Below are 17413 nucleotides of genomic sequence, written 5' to 3'. Positions count from 1 at the left end.
TAATTACAACAAATTCACCCATTTTCGACTAATTTAAATTACATAAAATAATGCACTAAATATCAGACTAGTGGCCATTGTGGTTATCTAACCAAAAACCATGTTACTCTAACAAAATAAAACAACAACAAAAAAAAAGGTAACAAAAACAATTGACAATCAGAGAGATATTCTCATTTGTTATTAATGAAAATTTTGCGCCTGCGCCACAATTACATAAGCTTAAAGAAAAAAAATAACAAAAATAATTTGATATTTGTTATTTATAAATCGGTATAATCAATCAATAAATATTCATTTAATATGCATAGAGCAATGTTAATTTCAACATTTTCAACTAAGTCACGCCCCTGGCCAATGCTCTTAACCCTCGCCAATGGCAACAATAAACGACGAAAAAAACTACAAAAAATTTAACAAAAATATAGATACCGAGTCTCGTCTAACGTTAAGTTTACTAATTAAAACTGCATGGTTTTGTTTTTGATACTAGGCAAACTTTGCCCAGCCGCAGTAATAATCTTAATGAAATATAATGAATGAAATGGAAAGAAAAGCGACCAACTTCATCACGTTGTCGGAATTGATGATGAACACAAGGCAAAAAACGATGGTAACGAGCCAAGGGAAGTGACTTTGGTGGCAAGGCAAAGACCAAAAGACAAGAGGGCATTATTAAGTCACGTAGCAATCGTGTGTAGTTGACATTTTCTTCAATTATCGTACTTGGAGTTTTCTTACGCTTTTTCATTTTGGACTAAGTTCTTTTACTCTCTTTGGGTAAAGGGTATATTAAAGTCGCCATCAAATCATATAGTTTGTCCTTAAAGATTCATTGAAGACAATATTTTAATGCATTTGATTCTGAATATGAGTAATTATCAATTATTTTGAAGAACAAACTTTTTAAACTTAAAACATGTAGGATTTGTTACCAATTACTTTATGTTTTGTGTTTGTTACAATGCTTTGTTCAAAACAGTTCCCTTCTTCTCTTACCATCTGGTAAGAGTATCTTGAAGCCAACATTCTAATTATTTTGTGTAGCTTTTGTTCATCGTCGATTAAAAGATCAACTTGGGTGAAGAGTTTTCTTCCATAATTCATTTAAAAATTAGATAGACACTATTATGTACGTATAGAAAATTATAAACCTATAGATTAAATATCGAAAAAAATAACTAGTAAAGACATGAATATTTAAAAAAAATTAATTTCAACACGAAAATTAAAAAAATAAATTAGGTCTCGATATTTTAATGCAGATTGAGAGACTTTACTCTGACTTGATAACAAATAGATTTTTCATAAATTTTGAAAATACTGAAAAGATTGTCATCATAAGTGCTTTATTAACTTCAGGTTAATTGGAATTTTTTTTTTTTTTTTGTTTTTACCCTTGCAAAAAGGGTATATTAATTATGGTCAGAAGTGTGCAACGCATAGAAGGAAGCATCTCCGACAATATAAAGTATATATATTCTTGATCAGCATGACAAGACGAGTTCATATAGCCATGTCCGTCTGTCCGTCCGTCTGGATCATCGCAAACTCCTCCTAGACCGTTAGAGCTACAGAGTTGAAATTTGGTATGTAGGCTTGTATATACTGCAGGGGTTGTATATCTCGGATTCAGTCGGATCGGACCACTATATCATATAGCTCCCATACAAACGCCAAAGTCACGAACAGTGACTTTTCTCAATAACTTCATTATTTTCTGAGCTATTGAAATTTAATATTGTTGCGTTTATTACACATATAAGCGACTATGCCAAATTTGATCAAGATCGGGTGACTATATCATATAGCTCCCATAGGAACGATCGGTCGAAAACAGTGACTTTGATCAATATCTTAGTTATTTCCTATGCTAAGTGTTGCCGCCGAAATTCACTAACTGCCCAGCAGACCCGACGCAGCCACCAATGGTTAACCCATATCACTCATTCTCTTTCATTTTCATACTTATACTTAAGCGCCAGCCTACGTGCTGGGAAATTACCCGTTGCATCTTGCGCTTTAAGCTTACATGTTAGGTTCTATGCTTGTTACTAAGCGGCGGACAGAACAGTTTGGTTACAACCGCGAGTAAGGGCGATTAATTTATAGCGGCTCGCTTACAAACACTACGGCTCTCAAACGGTTCAACTACCGACGACTCGCATACGGCACACACACCATACACACACCCACAAATACACGTGGAAGAAATAAATGAAGTATCACGTGTTTCTTGTGGGCCCGCTAAAACATCGAACCTTAGCGCCAAACTCAACACTAAGATTGTAGGCCGTTCTTTCGGAAACATTAGCTTTTTTAGATAAAACGTTTTTCCACTTTGATGGCTATAGGTATGGAAAGAGTTACCAAGTTATATATGTATATGTAAGTTTCTATCGAAAACATTCACCAACGTTGGCAACTTTGCACTGATATCGGCCGCAGCAGCTGTTTTTGTCAACTCCAACGACTATTGTGCCCGGAATTGGTATTTTAAAATATTTGGTGAAATGTCGGAAATTTACATGACACCAAAATTTTACTTGGCAGATTTCAAAAACAAGCTATCGATGGTTTTGAGAAATCTATCGATGACGACGGCCATCGCTAGTTTGTCACCTCTAATAGAGCTGCCAATCGATGAGACTATCGACGTGCTTTCATTCTGGCGATATATCGATGTATTTTTTATGTATTTCGATAATTTTCCGGAGACCCGAAATATAAAGGAATTTGAGGTTTTACAATTTTCGCAGTTATCTAATAATATATATGCATATAATTTATTTGATATACAAACATCACATAAATAACCGATTGCTTTTGCATTCCAATTTTACACGAAAGCCTACGAATCATTTTTGTGCTGAATAAATAATTAAATTTAATGAAATGTTATATTTTTTATAAAAAAATTCAAATTATCGAAGCCCTTTTCGATACTATCGATAGTTTGATTCATAGGTGGCGAAAACTATCGAGTGGAGCCACTATCGATGTCTTTGCATCTCTAACTCACATCTAGTCAGCCTGTTAGAAAGTGCTAGAGCGACACGGTATAAATACAGGAACATAAAGGGTTAGAGCTCATTCTATTTCGTTAAGTCGTTGAGATAGAATCAAATATTTTCCTTAATTTTTGTCCTCACTTTTAACTTTAAATCATTTTATTCCTTATTCATCCACATTAAAGTTTTAAAGTGCTCATTATTATCTGAGGTCCACATTCCAACAGCGCCATAGGCCTTTTAGGAGATGTGATTGACACCGACGTTAAGCGTCTATCGTTTAAAGCATTTTCCTAATTCATGTTACTTTTTTCAAAAATGTTTGCTTAACTTAAACCTATCCACATTAGTCAGAGAAAAAAATACATTGATAACAATTGAGCTGCCAGTCCTATCAACATGTCAGCCACAATTACATTTCCAAATGTAACTCTGCGAAACATTTGGCGCAGTATTGCTCTACTTCCGTTTCGGTCACTTCTTTAAATTTGGTGGTAACTTTCCTGAACTATAGATAAGCGTTGATTCTTTTTAATTTTTATTTGCATGCATGCCAATGTGGCGACTAGTTTGTTGCTACTGCTACTAGTTCAAGCCTTTGGCTTTTATCAATTTCTTTCAGTTGAACGCGTGCGACTTAGTTGTCTTTTTCGTCTTTCAATCTTTCCCTCATTGGTCATTGGAAAAAATATATCGATCACCGTCGAGATGCCAGTCTTATCAACATATCTTTGGAAAACTTTTGGCGCAGTGTTGTCATTGTTTGGAGTTTACTTTCTTCAGAATTTTCGGCTTTGTCATGTTCGTTCGTTTATGTGAATAAAACGAAACAAACAAACATTTTAATTTGCCTATCTTTTTTCAACAATGCGCTTCTACGTACAAAAATGATTCTTAGTGCTGGTACTCTACTACATGAAATTTCATCAAAAAGGGCCCCCTACACTGGGCATTTGCCCGGTTGAAATTTTATTGAAATCGGACTAGAAACATGCAAAATATGCGTATGAAGATATTTTGCTACGCGATTCATTAGGGCAGAATCGGCCCTTATTGTTGCGTTTATTATACATATAAACAACTATGCCAAATTTGATCAAGATCGGGTGACTATATCATATAGCTCCCATAGGAACGATCGGTCGAAAACAGTGACTTTGATCAATATCTTAGTTATTTCCTATGCTAAGTGTTGCCGCCGAAATTCACTAACTGCCCAGCAGACCCGACGCAGCCACCAATGGTTAACCCATATCACTCATTCTCTTTCATTTTCATACTTATACTTAAGCGCCAGCCTACGTGCTGGGAAATTACCCGTTGCATCTTGCGCTTTAAGCTTACATGTTAGGTTCTATGCTTGTTACTAAGCGGCGGACAGAACAGTTTGGTTACAACCGCGAGTAAGGGCGATTAATTTATAGCGGCTCGCTTACAAACACTACGGCTCTCAAACGGTTCAACTACCGACGACTCGCATACGGCACACACACCATACACACACCCACAAATACACGTGGAAGAAATAAATGAAGTATCACGTGTTTCTTGTGGGCCCGCTAAAACATCGAACCTTAGCGCCAAACTCAACACTAAGATTGTAGGCCGTTCTTTCGGAAACATTAGCTTTTTTAGATAAAACGTTTTTCCACTTTGATGGCTATAGGTATGGAAAGAGTTACCAAGTTATATATGTATATGTAAGTTTCTATCGAAAACATTCACCAACGTTGGCAACTTTGCACTGATATCGGCCGCAGCAGCTGTTTTTGTCAACTCCAACGACTATTGTGCCCGGAATTGGTATTTTAAAATATTTGGTGAAATGTCGGAAATTTACATGACACCAAAATTTTACTTGGCAGATTTCAAAAACAAGCTATCGATGGTTTTGAGAAATCTATCGATGACGACGGCCATCGCTAGTTTGTCACCTCTAATAGAGCTGCCAATCGATGAGACTATCGACGTGCTTTCATTCTGGCGATATATCGATGTATTTTTTATGTATTTCGATAATTTTCCGGAGACCCGAAATATAAAGGAATTTGAGGTTTTACAATTTTCGCAGTTATCTAATAATATATATGCATATAATTTATTTGATATACAAACATCACATAAATAACCGATTGCTTTTGCATTCCAATTTTACACGAAAGCCTACGAATCATTTTTGTGCTGAATAAATAATTAAATTTAATGAAATGTTATATTTTTTATAAAAAAATTCAAATTATCGAAGCCCTTTTCGATACTATCGATAGTTTGATTCATAGGTGGCGAAAACTATCGAGTGGAGCCACTATCGATGTCTTTGCATCTCTAACTCACATCTAGTCAGCCTGTTAGAAAGTGCTAGAGCGACACGGTATAAATACAGGAACATAAAGGATTAGAGCTCATTCTATTTCGTTAAGTCGTTGAGATAGAATCAAATATTTTCCTTAATTTTTGTCCTCACTTTTAACTTTAAATCATTTTATTCCTTATTCATCCACATTAAAGTTTTAAAGTGCTCATTATTATCTGAGGTCCACATTCCAACAGCGCCATAGGCCTTTTAGGAGATGTGATTGACACCGACGTTAAGCGTCTATCGTTTAAAGCATTTTCCTAATTCATGTTACTTTTTTCAAAAATGTTTGCTTAACTTAAACCTATCCACATTAGTCAGAGAAAAAAATACATTGATAACAATTGAGCTGCCAGTCCTATCAACATGTCAGCCACAATTACATTTCCAAATGTAACTCTGCGAAACATTTGGCGCAGTATTGCTCTACTTCCGTTTCGGTCACTTCTTTAAATTTGGTGGTAACTCAAGTTCTGTTTCCTGAACTATAGATAAGCGTTGATTCTTTTTAATTTTTATTTGCATGCATGCCAATGTGGCGACTAGTTTGTTGCTACTGCTACTAGTTCAAGCCTTTGGCTTTTATCAATTTCTTTCAGTTGAACGCGTGCGACTTAGTTGTCTTTTTCGTCTTTCAATCTTTCCCTCATTGGTCATTGGAAAAAATATATCGATCACCGTCGAGATGCCAGTCTTATCAACATATCTTTGGAAAACTTTTGGCGCAGTGTTGTCATTGTTTGGAGTTTACTTTCTTCAGAATTTTCGGCTTTGTCATGTGCAGGCCCGTACTGGGACCCTAAGGGCCCACCACAAGTTGAAGGGCGCCCTATACCATATGCTTGAAAAATTTTTTGCGAGGAAAATGAAAGGTACACATTTTTAGGTTTTACTTCGTTTATGTGAATAAAACGAAACAAACATTTTAATTTGCCTTTAAATTATTTTTTTTAAGATTTGAAGTCCTTTATTTTCCTCTTAAGTCCACATTCCAATAGCGCCATCAGCCTTTTCCATAATTGACGATTGTGACTTTTAGATCTCTTAGGAAATGTGATTGACACCGGCGCTTAAAGCATTTTCCTTATTCATCTTACTTCCGTACTTTTAAAAATGTATCCAGTAACCATAGCCATGCATAGTACAAATTGTGGTTACTTTAGCTTTTCACAATTTCTTGTTTGCACGATTGCCAATTATTTCGTTTGTTTAACTTAAACTTCTCCACATTAGTCATAGTAGTGTTCCGATACTGAATACGAAGACTTCTCCACTTGGCATGCAACTCGGAATGATCATAGAGAGAGAAAACAGTGCATACCCTCGACCAGGCATTCTTTCGTGCCAGCTTGTTGTTGTACAGCTCACTCGCAGCATCCCAAATGCAATGCTCCTTTTTAACACAGGAAATCAATTTGTATATATGTTCAGTGGTCCATGATTTTTGTACTTTCGGACGAAATCGCTTGGCCTGCGATTCCAAGCTCATTCCTCCTCCATTAATGGCATCCGTCGCAATTTCCGGTTCCATCTGATCGTGACTATTCTCGCCGTCGCCGTCATCATCGATGTCCTCATATTTTGATGTCATTTCGGTAATAGAACAGAAATTGAATTCCCTTTTTCGATTTGATTTGCCTTGCTGGGTGCAGAATAATTTACAATTGAAGATTCCTGATTGATTTCGAAATACATGGGTATTATTTTCTGACAGTCTATCAAATTATCGAATCTTTGAGTTCACTTTGGCGGGTACATTTAAATTTACATTACATTTGGATTTCAAACATATTATTTTTCATAATCATCTAAAAATTATTCTGCTAAATTCTCTCTTAAATAGTTCCAACATTTTAAAATTTTTTTTTACATTAACTTGGAAATTATATCGATTTATGGTTAAGAATAGGCAGGGCTGGAATTAGGGGACGTTAAGCTGGGTGGTTATACCGCTTATATAGATTACCCTATCCTTAGGCTACAATATATCGATCACCGTCGAGATGCCAGTCTTATCAACATATCTTTGCAAAACTTTTGGCGCAGTGTTGTCATTGTTTGGAGTTTACTTTCTTGGGAATTCTTGGCTTGGACATATGCAGGCCCGGACTGGGACCCTAAGGACCCAGCACAAGTTGAAGGGCGCCCTATACCAAATGCTTGAAAATTTTTTTCCGAGGAAAATGAAAGGTACACATTTTTAGGTTTTACTTCGTTTATGTGAATAAAACGAAACAAACAAACATTTTAGTTTGCCTATCTTTTTTCAACAATGCGCTTCTACGTACAAAAATGATTCTTAGTGCTGGTACTCTACTACATGAAATTTCATCAAAAAGGGCCCCCTACACTGGGCATTTGCCCGGTTGAAATTTTATTGAAATCGGACTAGAAACATGCAAAATATGCGTATGAAGATATTTTGCTACGCGATTCATTAGGGCAGAATCGGCCCTTATTGTTGCGTTTATTATACATATAAACAACTATGCCAAATTTGATCAAGATCGGGTGACTATATCATATAGCTCCCATAGGAACGATCTTTCGAAAACAGTGACTTTTGTCAATAACTTTGTTACTTTTAACGCGATTGCTTTCAAATTAAACATTTGTGAGTTTAATATATCCGTTAATGACTGTGCCGAATTTGATAAGGATCGGGTAACTATATCATATAGCTCCCATAGGAACGATCGGTGGAAAACAGTGACTTTGATCAATATCTTAGTTATTTCCTATGCTAAGATTGTAGGCCGTTCTTTCAAAAACATTAGCTTTTTTAGATAAAACGTTTTTCCTTTTTGACAGGGCATTTAATTGTCTTTCTCTTATAATTTAAGAAAAATAAATACATTAGCTAAATTTCAAAGTGTTCAAATTTGTATTCAAAAGTGTATTTTCAATTATTAAAATGTTGAATATTGTATCTCTTTGTCTGCCGATTCCCAATTTTGTTTTGGAGTCCCACAAACGATTAATCGATTATATTATCTCTGACTGATTATTTTTCATAAAATATTTGGACTAAAGGTGAGTTGCTATTACTTCACCTTCGAAAAATTCTTGCCATGGACGAGAAAGCAATGTTCAGATTTTACTAAAATAACTTGAAAAATAGCACACAGTTTCTTTTCGAACTTTATTGTCAATGGTATATTTTTTTTACATTTACACAGTTTTTTTTTTTTTTATTCGTAGTTGTAGTTTTTTTGTCGTAGTTTATAAATTTATTATCATTCTAATGAAATAAAACTAAAACGCAGATGCTTGTGTATATTTTTCTATTTGTAATATTTAAATTTAACAATCTGTCCAATAATTTGGCCAGGGATGTAATCTTAGATCATTCAAAACTATTTCGTTAAATTTGTTCCTTGTTTGGTTGTAAGACTCTGCCTTAATAGGTATAGCAATCAATGAATACATTTAGAAAAAAATAAAGAAAACAACTTAATGATTGTCTAAAGAAGGACAGTCGAAATATTTATGACCAATACTGTAATTAGGTTTAGCTTTTCAAACTTATTTTCAATTTATTGTATTGTTGTATATTGTATGAAATTAATGATCTAATAGTTTTCCATATAATTATATGTTTTATAGTGATTAAAACCTGTCACGTTTTTTTATTTTGCAATTATTGAATCAGCAAAATGTAACTTTCTCGAAGAACTTAAAATATGCTAACTTTTTTCTATTTCTGATAAGTTGTAAAAAGATATTTATTATTGCCATCCCAAACCAAAACTAATTTGGGATACTATTAACTAAATTTTTGTTATAAGAAATCTTTTCAGAAACATTTCAAATATAAAACACCTAAAGATTAGCAAATAAATAAATTCTATTTAAGACAAAACCAATAAAAAAATAGTTTACAACTATTTTTTGGAAAACAAAAGAAAGAATTATGAAAAAGAAAGTAAATCTAAATCAAACAAATTTATTAAATAGTTTGTTTAAAACTAGAATCCTTATATTATTCATAATTTATGATTTTTTCCATCTTTCAAGTAGTAAATTTTTGAATTTAAGAAACAAAAAACATCAGTTTTAGGTATTTAAAAAATATATAAATATAAATAAAAACATTTTACAGGCACGAGTTAACCTTAAATAGATATACCCGTTAATTTTACATTAATTTCACATCACATTAAATTGAGATCCATTAGAAATATTAACGCGTGCTGGTTATAAAACAAAATAAACAATAATGCCAAAACTAAAATTTATTAAATTTGGATATGACAATTTGTCGCGTGTTCTCAGTGCGCATTGAGCGCTCTTCATGTGCAGATCGTAGACGGATTTGAATTAAATATCAAAAGATTATTTCAAAATTTTATGAAACTTAATTAATTTTTGGACATTGTGAAAAATTTTTAATTTCGGACAAAACAAAACAAAAACAAAATCCTATTCAAGAGACGTGTGTTGCTTGGCCAAAATGTTACTATTCCTACGATCCCGAGTGGAGTACACAGCGGAACAGCTTTTCAAAATAAAACAGCTGCGACAACTAGTGGAAAGTGAGTGAGAATATTGTGATTAAAAGACTTACTTTGAATTCGTCTTTAATGTTTCTGATTCGTTTAATTCGTGACAGAATCGGATGTACTTCATGTGGGCACGGATGATATATTTCTAACGAAATTCCTTCATTACACACACTGGGATACAATAAAAGCCTATCAAGCTATACATGCCTACTACGATTTCAAGCACAAACATCCCAACTGGGTGGCCCGGCATCCTGTGGACTATTATCAAAAGTTATTCTATGCCACACATGCGCGTTTCGTGATGCCAAATGTGGATAAAAATGGACGAGTTTTGGTCATTTTTAAGACAGTCGATGCTTTCCAGCAGTTTCCAGACTATCTGCAGAGTCTGGTGGAGATCGATGATTTGATTTTCGAATCGCTTTTAATGCTACCGCGTGTCCAGGAGCATGGTATCACGGTTATATGTGATCTACAGGGGTAAGTGAAATCATGGATCGAAAAAGAAAAAGAGAAAATGTATTAATGATTGCTTTTTATCCCAACTTAGCACCACACGAAATTTTCTGAGACAATTTTCACCGTCATTTATGAAAATAGTCAATGATAAAAATGGTGTTATACCCTTTACACAACGCATAGTTCACATTATTCAACGCGGTTTTCTTATGCATGTGACCTCCACTCTATTCATGCCCTTTATGAACAAAGAGTTCAAGGAGAAGGTACAAAATTTAATTGTTTGCATATGAAAAAGTTATTAAGTTTCGTGTTTATTTATTTCAGATCTTCACACACGATGGCAAACATCTTAGCAAATTGCGGGAAATGATTGGTTATGAGAGTCTGCCAGCTGAATATGGAGGACCTGCAACCAATGTCCTTGACACAAATTTGATTTTTAATTATTTGAGTCAAAATTCCAAATATCTTGAAAAATTGCAGGATTATGAAAAACGGCCGGTATAAGTTTTACTAAATTATATTAAGCAAAAAAAATAAATTAAAAAATGTCCAAATTAAGAAAAAGAATTAATAAAATTTAATAAATATATTTAGTTTTAAGTCCCTGAATCGAAAATCTTAAAATATATATATTTTGAAGACTTTATCCGCTTATTGAGTAAACATAATTGGGATTAAATATGCAAAGATTTTCTTTTTTTTAAAGTCTCCATTATTTTATTATTTTTACATTTGATTGGTTAATATTACGCATTCCGATCAAAGTAGAGTGATGATCTAACAATAGGAAACATTAGAAAGTTGGCATTTCCGTTTTTGTTGTGTAATATAAATTCTTTAATCGAATTTCGGTTTATGTTCGTAATAAACATTTATTAGTTATTAGATTTGCTTCTCATATACAGTGGTGGTCAGCGGGTTAGCCCCTTTTTTTTTGTTTGATTTTAAATTTGATTTTCTCGGCTCCTAAGAAAGTTAATGAAGAAATTTTTTCAGTAATTTGTTGGTTATTGTATTTAGATGATGACACGTAATTATTGTCATGCCAGCTTTCGGCGTTTTTTTTACAGGTGCGTTTGAAAAAAAATAGGCCCCCCAAATGCTGGCCATTAGTTTAGCCCGGTCTTTCCAAAATCTTTAATATTATAGTTAGACATGTGTATTCTTTGAAGAAGTTGTAGATCTAGGTAATCTAAGATAAACTGCATACCAAAAATTTTCATTTTAGCCCCAGTATTTGATTTGGGGCCAATCGAAATTTCGGGATTTTGTATGTAATTCTTGAGGTCTCTTGGTTTGACGCCGTTTTACGATACCAATTTAAACTAAAGTAATATTTTCTTATTCTAAGTATTAAACTGAATTGAATTTCCCGTCAAATGATACATGTTTCATAAAAATCCGACAAAAATTAGATTGATTTCATAGCCCATACTTTAAAAAATAACCAGGTAAAATAAATTTAAAAAATTTCCCATACATGCGTGCAAAGAAAGAGATGGAGGATGTGTGGGAAATTTTGCTTACCTAGTTTTTTTAAAGTATGGGCGATGAAATCAATCTAATTTTTGTCGGATTTTTATGAAACATGTATCATTTGACGGGAAATTCAATTCAGTTTAATACTTAGAATAAGAAAATATTACTTTAGTTTAAATTGGTATCGTAAAACGGCGTCAAACCAAGAGACCTCAAGAATTACATACAAAATCCCGAAATTTCGATTGGCCCCAAATCAAATACTGGGGCTAAAATGAAAATTTTTGGTATGCAGTTTATCTTAGATTACCTAGATCTACAACTTCTTCAAAGAATACACATGTCTAACTATAATATTAAAGATTTTGGAAAGACCGGGCTAAACTAATGGCCAGCATTTGGGCGGCCTATTTTTTTTCAAACGCACCTGTAAAAAAAACGCCGAAAGCTGGCATGACAATAATTACGTGTCATCATCTAAATACAATAACCAACAAATTACTGAAAAAATTTCTTCATTAACTTTCTTAGGAGCCGAGAAAATCAAATTTAAAATCAAACAAAAAAAAAGGGGCTAACCCGCTGACCACCACTGTATGTTTAAATATCCCGCCTTGCGCTTTCAAATACTGGCGCTCAATTTGAGACGCGAGTATTTTAGCACTATTATTATTTGGCAGTGCCGCTATATTCTTTTACCGCGCTCAATGTGGTATTTTATTGCAAACAACTAATAGTAGTTTGTTGTGAAATTGAGCTAAGCGGCTTTGCTTATTTTTTGAAAACATTAACTTTTTGGTTGTAAATATACATTCCAAATGGCAACTAACAAGGAAAGTCTTATTGTGATCCTGGATATAAGGACATGCGCGCAGGAAGAATTCAAATTGAAAGCTGTAAAATGTGCTGCAGAAATAATCAAGGATAAGGTAGGTTTAGGTCATATCGAATAGTTTTTCAACAGATTTGATTCAATTATTTTGCTTTAGATTGTCAGCGACAAGAAAGATTATATATCCTTTGTGCTAGTGGGAACGGAGCACAACGAAAAAAATGCTCCAAATGTGAAGAAATATGAACATATTCAACTTTGCACTTGGCCATTGTTGCTCAAATTCTTTAAATTTGTCAATGAGACAGCTACAGATAAGGGTCAATGGCTAGATGGACTAAAAGTTGCCTTAGAAATGCAGGAACAAGCTTTGTCGTAAGTGAAATGTTGTAATAACAAAGGAATCCCTGGTTAATTTCTGTAATCTTTCACAGTTTTAAGCCTGCTAGACAGCGAATTCTTTTGTTGTTTGACTTTAATTCTGCGAAACAGGAGTATGAAGACTTTCAAGAAATTACAAACAATTTACTCAATTCGGGCATTGAGCTTATAGTTGGGTAAGTGTGCTGATTAAAAAGGTTTTGTGCCACAAAAAAAAATCAACAATTCTTTGTCCAGGTCTCACAATATTGCCTACAAGGATAATCCAGAGACAAATCTGCCCCAGGCCATTTTTAATTTGAGCCGAAAAGCATCGCCCGAAGAGTTGGATAACCAAAAATATGCCTTGCAGCTCGTTTTCCAGTGTAATGCAACGCTCTGCAATTTTAAGGAGACATTGCGCAACATCTTTAAGGTTACCAATCGACGTCCTTGGTCCTGGAATGCCAAACTATTTATAGGTAGCAAGATTTCCCTTAATCTTCAAGGCATAATAGCCATGAAAAATGAAAGTTTGGTTAAATTGAAAAAGGTTTGGAGTGAAAAGAAGGAATGGGTGTCCCGCGAGGAGCGCTACTATATCAAGGGCTCAGAGATCACACCATTGCCAGAGGATTTAATAGATGGTTATATGCTGGGCGGTACTGCTGTGCCCTATGATGACACATTAATTGAACCGAAGGAACCACATCCGGCTGGTCTTCACTTCGTAGGCTTCGTCGAGTGGGAGTCTATACCTGATGAATACTTTTGCGGTGATTCCCTATACATGCTGGTACACCAGAAGGGCAATTCCGTTTCGGCCAGGAAGCTAGATGCCCTGGTCAGAGCCCTTATACTTAAGAAACGTGTGATTCTGTGTTGGAAAATATTTAGTTTAAAGTTCAATACGCCCAGAGTTGTGGTATTAATTCCACAACAGCCGGAGGAGAATAAACCGGCTAGTTTATATATGTTGGAGCTATCCTATCATGCCCAGCATCATTTCTGGGACTTCCCGTCGTTGCGGACTGCCAAAACCGAGTCGAATTCTGACCAATTAGAGGCAATTGATAATCTTATCGACAGCATGGATCTGGAGTGTACCCTCAAGGACACTCAAATGCCTCGAGCCTGTGCCCAAAATGATCTTTTACCCTTCGATGGTCTGCCAAGCATTTATGAACAGAATATTATGGATGTGCTGGAGTATAAAGTCCTTGATAGAGTTTCAAACGATGAGCAATTTAAAAAGTTAAAGGAGGAAAGGAAGTTCGTGGACGTTTTCTGGAGTGTGCCGGAAGCTATTGAAGAGAAATCAAAACAGGCAGCCAATGCAGTGAAAAAACTTTTCCCATTAGAGCGCAGTCTAGCCTGGCAGGAGAAACTTAAAGCCAAGGAGCTCGAAGAGCAATCCCTGCCAATTAAACAAGAACGTAAAGACCTCGAGAGTCCTTTGCACTTAAATAATATTGGTTTAGTCAATCCTGCTCAAGACTATAAGCAAATTCTGGACAACCTAAAAACTCTTTCCAACACCACCTTACGAGATAGCCAATTTCAGGTTCATTCCGCTCAAATGCGTGTGGTTATCCTTACGCTAATGGAACGTAAGAACTTGAATTTGGAGCAACTTAAGGATGTCATTCAATTGTACAGAAATAGTTGCTTGGATTTCAATTCGCTCAAAGAATATGATCAATTCGCCAGCGAACTAAAGAAAAAGGCAACCGACAAGCAATTAAAGGAGTTCTGGGAGAAAATCATAGTGGAACTACAATTGGGTCCCTTGCTAATAGGTGAACCCACTCTGGATGATGAGTTAAGATTGAAAGCTTTCTACACCATTGAACACTGGCCAGAGGCTATGGATGAGTAGTAAATTAGTCATTAAGACACAAGCTTTTAGGGTTTTAAGTTTAAAATTAGTTTTATGGATTGTTAACAAATATGTTATATTATTTCTTATTTATATGCAAATAAAATATTTTTATATATATGTCAAACTGCAGATCAGAATATTAAACACTCAGAAGTGAAGTTTTGAAATTTTTAATGCTTTCCATTTTGGTTTTTGTGTTCATCATCAAAAATCTTTCAAGCTTCCGAATTTTAAGGAGTTCCTTCAATGGAAACTAAATGTATAATTTATTTTGCGTTTTATTTATTATTTTTTTAATGAATTTTCAAAATACATTTACACATTTACAACGCACACAGCAAAAAGAAGGGAAAAAAGAGGAATGAAAAACAATGAATTTAAAGCGAAAGGAATGAATAAAATATTAATCTTATTTTTGGATTTTTCTTTTTTGTGTCGAATGATAAATAAATTTTCAAAAAATTTCGTTTATCACTGGGAACAAATGTATAATTACAAATAAGTTAAAAAGTGATAAAGTTCATAAAAAACAAATTTGAAGATCCTAAAAAAAAAAATAAAATACATGTACATATATATATTAAACAATGAGTTTTTTGTATATGTGTGAATGTGGGTGTATGTGTGTGTGTGTGTGTCTTTGTGTATTTAGAAGTGTTAATTAGATTAAATACATTTCAATTTCGAATTTAACACGATTAGAAGCAACAAAGGTTTTGGCATCAACTCTTCATCCTTATTTCATTTTGGGTAAACTCATCTCTTTCACATGAGAATGACTTTTAATCAATATTTAAAGAGGACATCAGCTCCTCCACACTAAAGGATATTGGGAAGAAGAAGAAAACGAAAATCGATTAAGTAAAAACGGATTCTTTAGCAAGTGAATTAAAATTTAGATACGAATTTTACACTGGGACGCACGTGATATCTAAATCCTGAAAGGCTAGACCCAGCCATGCAACCACAAGGCAATAGTGCTGGAACAATTGAAGCAGCAATTCACCCTCATCCAGCATTTCGAGACGCTCAATACGCTGGCGTTCAGCAGTTGAGATGCTCTCATAAACCTGCACCATGTCCCAGGCTCGAGCCCCACTCCAGCCGCAGTCCTTGAAACGCTGATTCTGTGTTTCCAGCGACAGGCAGGATTCGACTCCAGCAAGACTGCAGCCGCGTGAGCGTAGATTATTGAGCATTACCTCGCCAAAGCGATCATTCATATTAACCTAGAGAAGAGAAGGAAAAAGAAAACAATAAATGAGATTACATAATCGCAATTAATTGAATTACCAAATTGTCTTGACTCTCACCTGCTCATAGTTGACAAAGACAGCCGCTTGGAACTTTTGGGCTATCCATTTCAATAAGTTGCGACAATTCTGGGCCTCTATGTAGACTAGGACACACTCGGCCAGAAAGATGGTGGGCAGCGTATAGTCCACCTCGGCCTGTTGCAGTTTATTGTCAACCTCATCAAGATTACGCAAATCCACTCCCATCAAATGGTAGTTGGGACCATGCAAATCTGTTGGACTGAGACGAACCTCGCCATCCTCATCATGGATTTTGGCCAACAGAGCCTTGTTACGTTTGATTGTGTAGCATTTGCGCGCCGTGACTGTGGGGAAATCCAATTCGATGAAGTTCTTCACTTGATGGGCGGTATCCCTTAGGCGAAAGTAAAGAGTATCAAAGCCACATCCTAGATTGATGATTTGACAATTTCCGGAAGTTTTCTGGTTTGGGATGGGGGAGAAGGTAACAAACGAAATCAATTAGAATTAGAGTTAGGAGTGGCTCCAATGGCCCATTGGAGACATGCGCATCTTTTCCTGACCCTGACTGGCTGGTGCAACAGGATGCGGATCCTTGACACTTGACCCTGACCACTTGCGCATGTCTCGCACTATTTTTAGTTGCTGTCTGCTGCAACTGACCTTCAGGAACTTCTCCACACACATCTCCACGCCCTTGACGCGGGCAAAGTATCCACGGTTTATCTCCGGCGCTTTGCGCTCCTGATTCCTTACAAAGTATCCAATATAGTCGTCCTTCCAATAGCCAAGGCGGACGGCACATCGCTTGCAATCGCTAGCATCGTCATTGGTGGCTATCACGGCCTCATCGCATGGATGAAATTTGTGTGTGGAATTGTTGCCAGCGGCGGACTGATGCACACCACCAGTCGATGGTGGCTCCATTTTATTTCAAGCCTTTTAGTCTTTGCAAATCCTAGTTAAACGTCTATATCCTTAATGTGTTCGCAACATCCAAAACACACACAGTTGTTTGTTATAGACAGTGATGCCGTTTGCGCAAAAAAAGTCATCGGGCCAGATTTCGAATAACAGTGTTGGCAAACTGTCTACCTATTTATTATTTATTTGGCGCCAGAAAGTCTTTTGAATTCGTAACCGTTACTATTCTTTATGCAACAATTGCACTGTAATGATTTGTAACGACAATAAATTTAATTTGTTTATATTTTTTATGGAATGTAAATGTTTTTGAAAAAAA

General features: G+C 35.3%; 3 protein-coding genes across 4 annotated transcripts; 2 read left to right on the top strand and 1 right to left on the bottom strand.

Annotated features, from left to right (window-relative positions):
* The first annotated feature begins 9740 nt into the window (after nucleotides 1–9740).
* LOC6643979 (retinaldehyde-binding protein 1) lies at nucleotides 9741–10907 on the top strand. Its single transcript, XM_002066940.4, has 4 exons — nucleotides 9741–9902; nucleotides 9980–10355; nucleotides 10426–10600; nucleotides 10662–10907. Exons 1-4 carry the CDS (start codon nucleotides 9821–9823, stop codon nucleotides 10842–10844), a joined length of 816 nt encoding a protein of 271 aa, XP_002066976.1. The 5' UTR covers nucleotides 9741–9820; the 3' UTR covers nucleotides 10845–10907.
* A 1628-nt stretch (nucleotides 10908–12535) lies between these two features.
* LOC6643978 (X-ray repair cross-complementing protein 5) lies at nucleotides 12536–15002 on the top strand. The gene is made up of 4 exons (XM_002066939.3): nucleotides 12536–12748; nucleotides 12809–13026; nucleotides 13086–13208; nucleotides 13270–15002. Exons 1-4 carry the CDS (start codon nucleotides 12638–12640, stop codon nucleotides 14888–14890), a joined length of 2073 nt encoding a protein of 690 aa, XP_002066975.1. The 5' UTR covers nucleotides 12536–12637; the 3' UTR covers nucleotides 14891–15002.
* A 510-nt stretch (nucleotides 15003–15512) lies between these two features.
* Nucleotides 15513–17212, bottom strand: LOC6643977 (leucine carboxyl methyltransferase 1). 2 transcript variants are annotated; one of them, XM_023176604.2, is made up of 4 exons: nucleotides 16834–17212; nucleotides 16207–16632; nucleotides 15806–16122; nucleotides 15513–15712 (listed from the first exon to the last, which is right to left on the bottom strand). In XM_023176604.2, exons 1-4 carry the CDS (start codon nucleotides 17095–17097, stop codon nucleotides 15676–15678), a joined length of 1044 nt encoding a protein of 347 aa, XP_023032372.1. In that variant the 5' UTR covers nucleotides 17098–17212; the 3' UTR covers nucleotides 15513–15675. The 2 variants fall into 2 exon arrangements, with proteins under 2 accessions (XP_023032372.1, XP_002066974.1); XM_002066938.4 differs by having other exon boundaries at nucleotides 15818–16122.
* Between the last annotated feature and the right edge of the window lie 201 nt (nucleotides 17213–17413).

This window comes from Drosophila willistoni, assembly GCF_018902025.1.
Source record: "Drosophila willistoni isolate 14030-0811.24 chromosome 2R unlocalized genomic scaffold, UCI_dwil_1.1 Seg167, whole genome shotgun sequence".
Classification (NCBI taxonomy): Eukaryota; Metazoa; Arthropoda; class Insecta; order Diptera; family Drosophilidae; genus Drosophila; species Drosophila willistoni.
The sequence above is the reverse complement of the archived record's forward strand: the minus strand, read 5'-3'. Positions and strand labels throughout refer to the sequence as shown.

Bases quoted from the DNA above. Each gene is read 5' to 3' on its own strand.
- LOC6643979 (XM_002066940.4), top strand. From the start codon at position 9,821: ATGTTACTATTCCTACGATCCCGAGTGGAGTACACAGCGGAACAGCTT. The intron at 10,356-10,425 runs GTAAGTGAAATC...ATCCCAACTTAG, and splicing joins GTTATATGTGATCTACAGGG to CACCACACGAAATTTTCTGA. The intron at 10,601-10,661 runs GTACAAAATTTA...TATTTATTTCAG, and splicing joins ACAAAGAGTTCAAGGAGAAG to ATCTTCACACACGATGGCAA.
- LOC6643978 (XM_002066939.3), top strand. From the start codon at position 12,638: ATGGCAACTAACAAGGAAAGTCTTATTGTGATCCTGGATATAAGGACA. The intron at 13,027-13,085 runs GTAAGTGAAATG...AATCTTTCACAG, and splicing joins ATGCAGGAACAAGCTTTGTC to TTTTAAGCCTGCTAGACAGC. The intron at 13,209-13,269 runs GTAAGTGTGCTG...TTCTTTGTCCAG, and splicing joins GGCATTGAGCTTATAGTTGG to GTCTCACAATATTGCCTACA.
- LOC6643977 (XM_023176604.2), bottom strand. From the start codon at position 17,097: ATGGAGCCACCATCGACTGGTGGTGTGCATCAGTCCGCCGCTGGCAAC. The intron at 16,633-16,833 runs GTCAGTTGCAGC...ATCCCAAACCAG, and splicing joins GTGTGGAGAAGTTCCTGAAG to AAAACTTCCGGAAATTGTCA. The intron at 15,713-15,805 runs GTAAAATTCGTA...AATATCCTTTAG, and splicing joins GATATCACGTGCGTCCCAGT to TGTGGAGGAGCTGATGTCCT.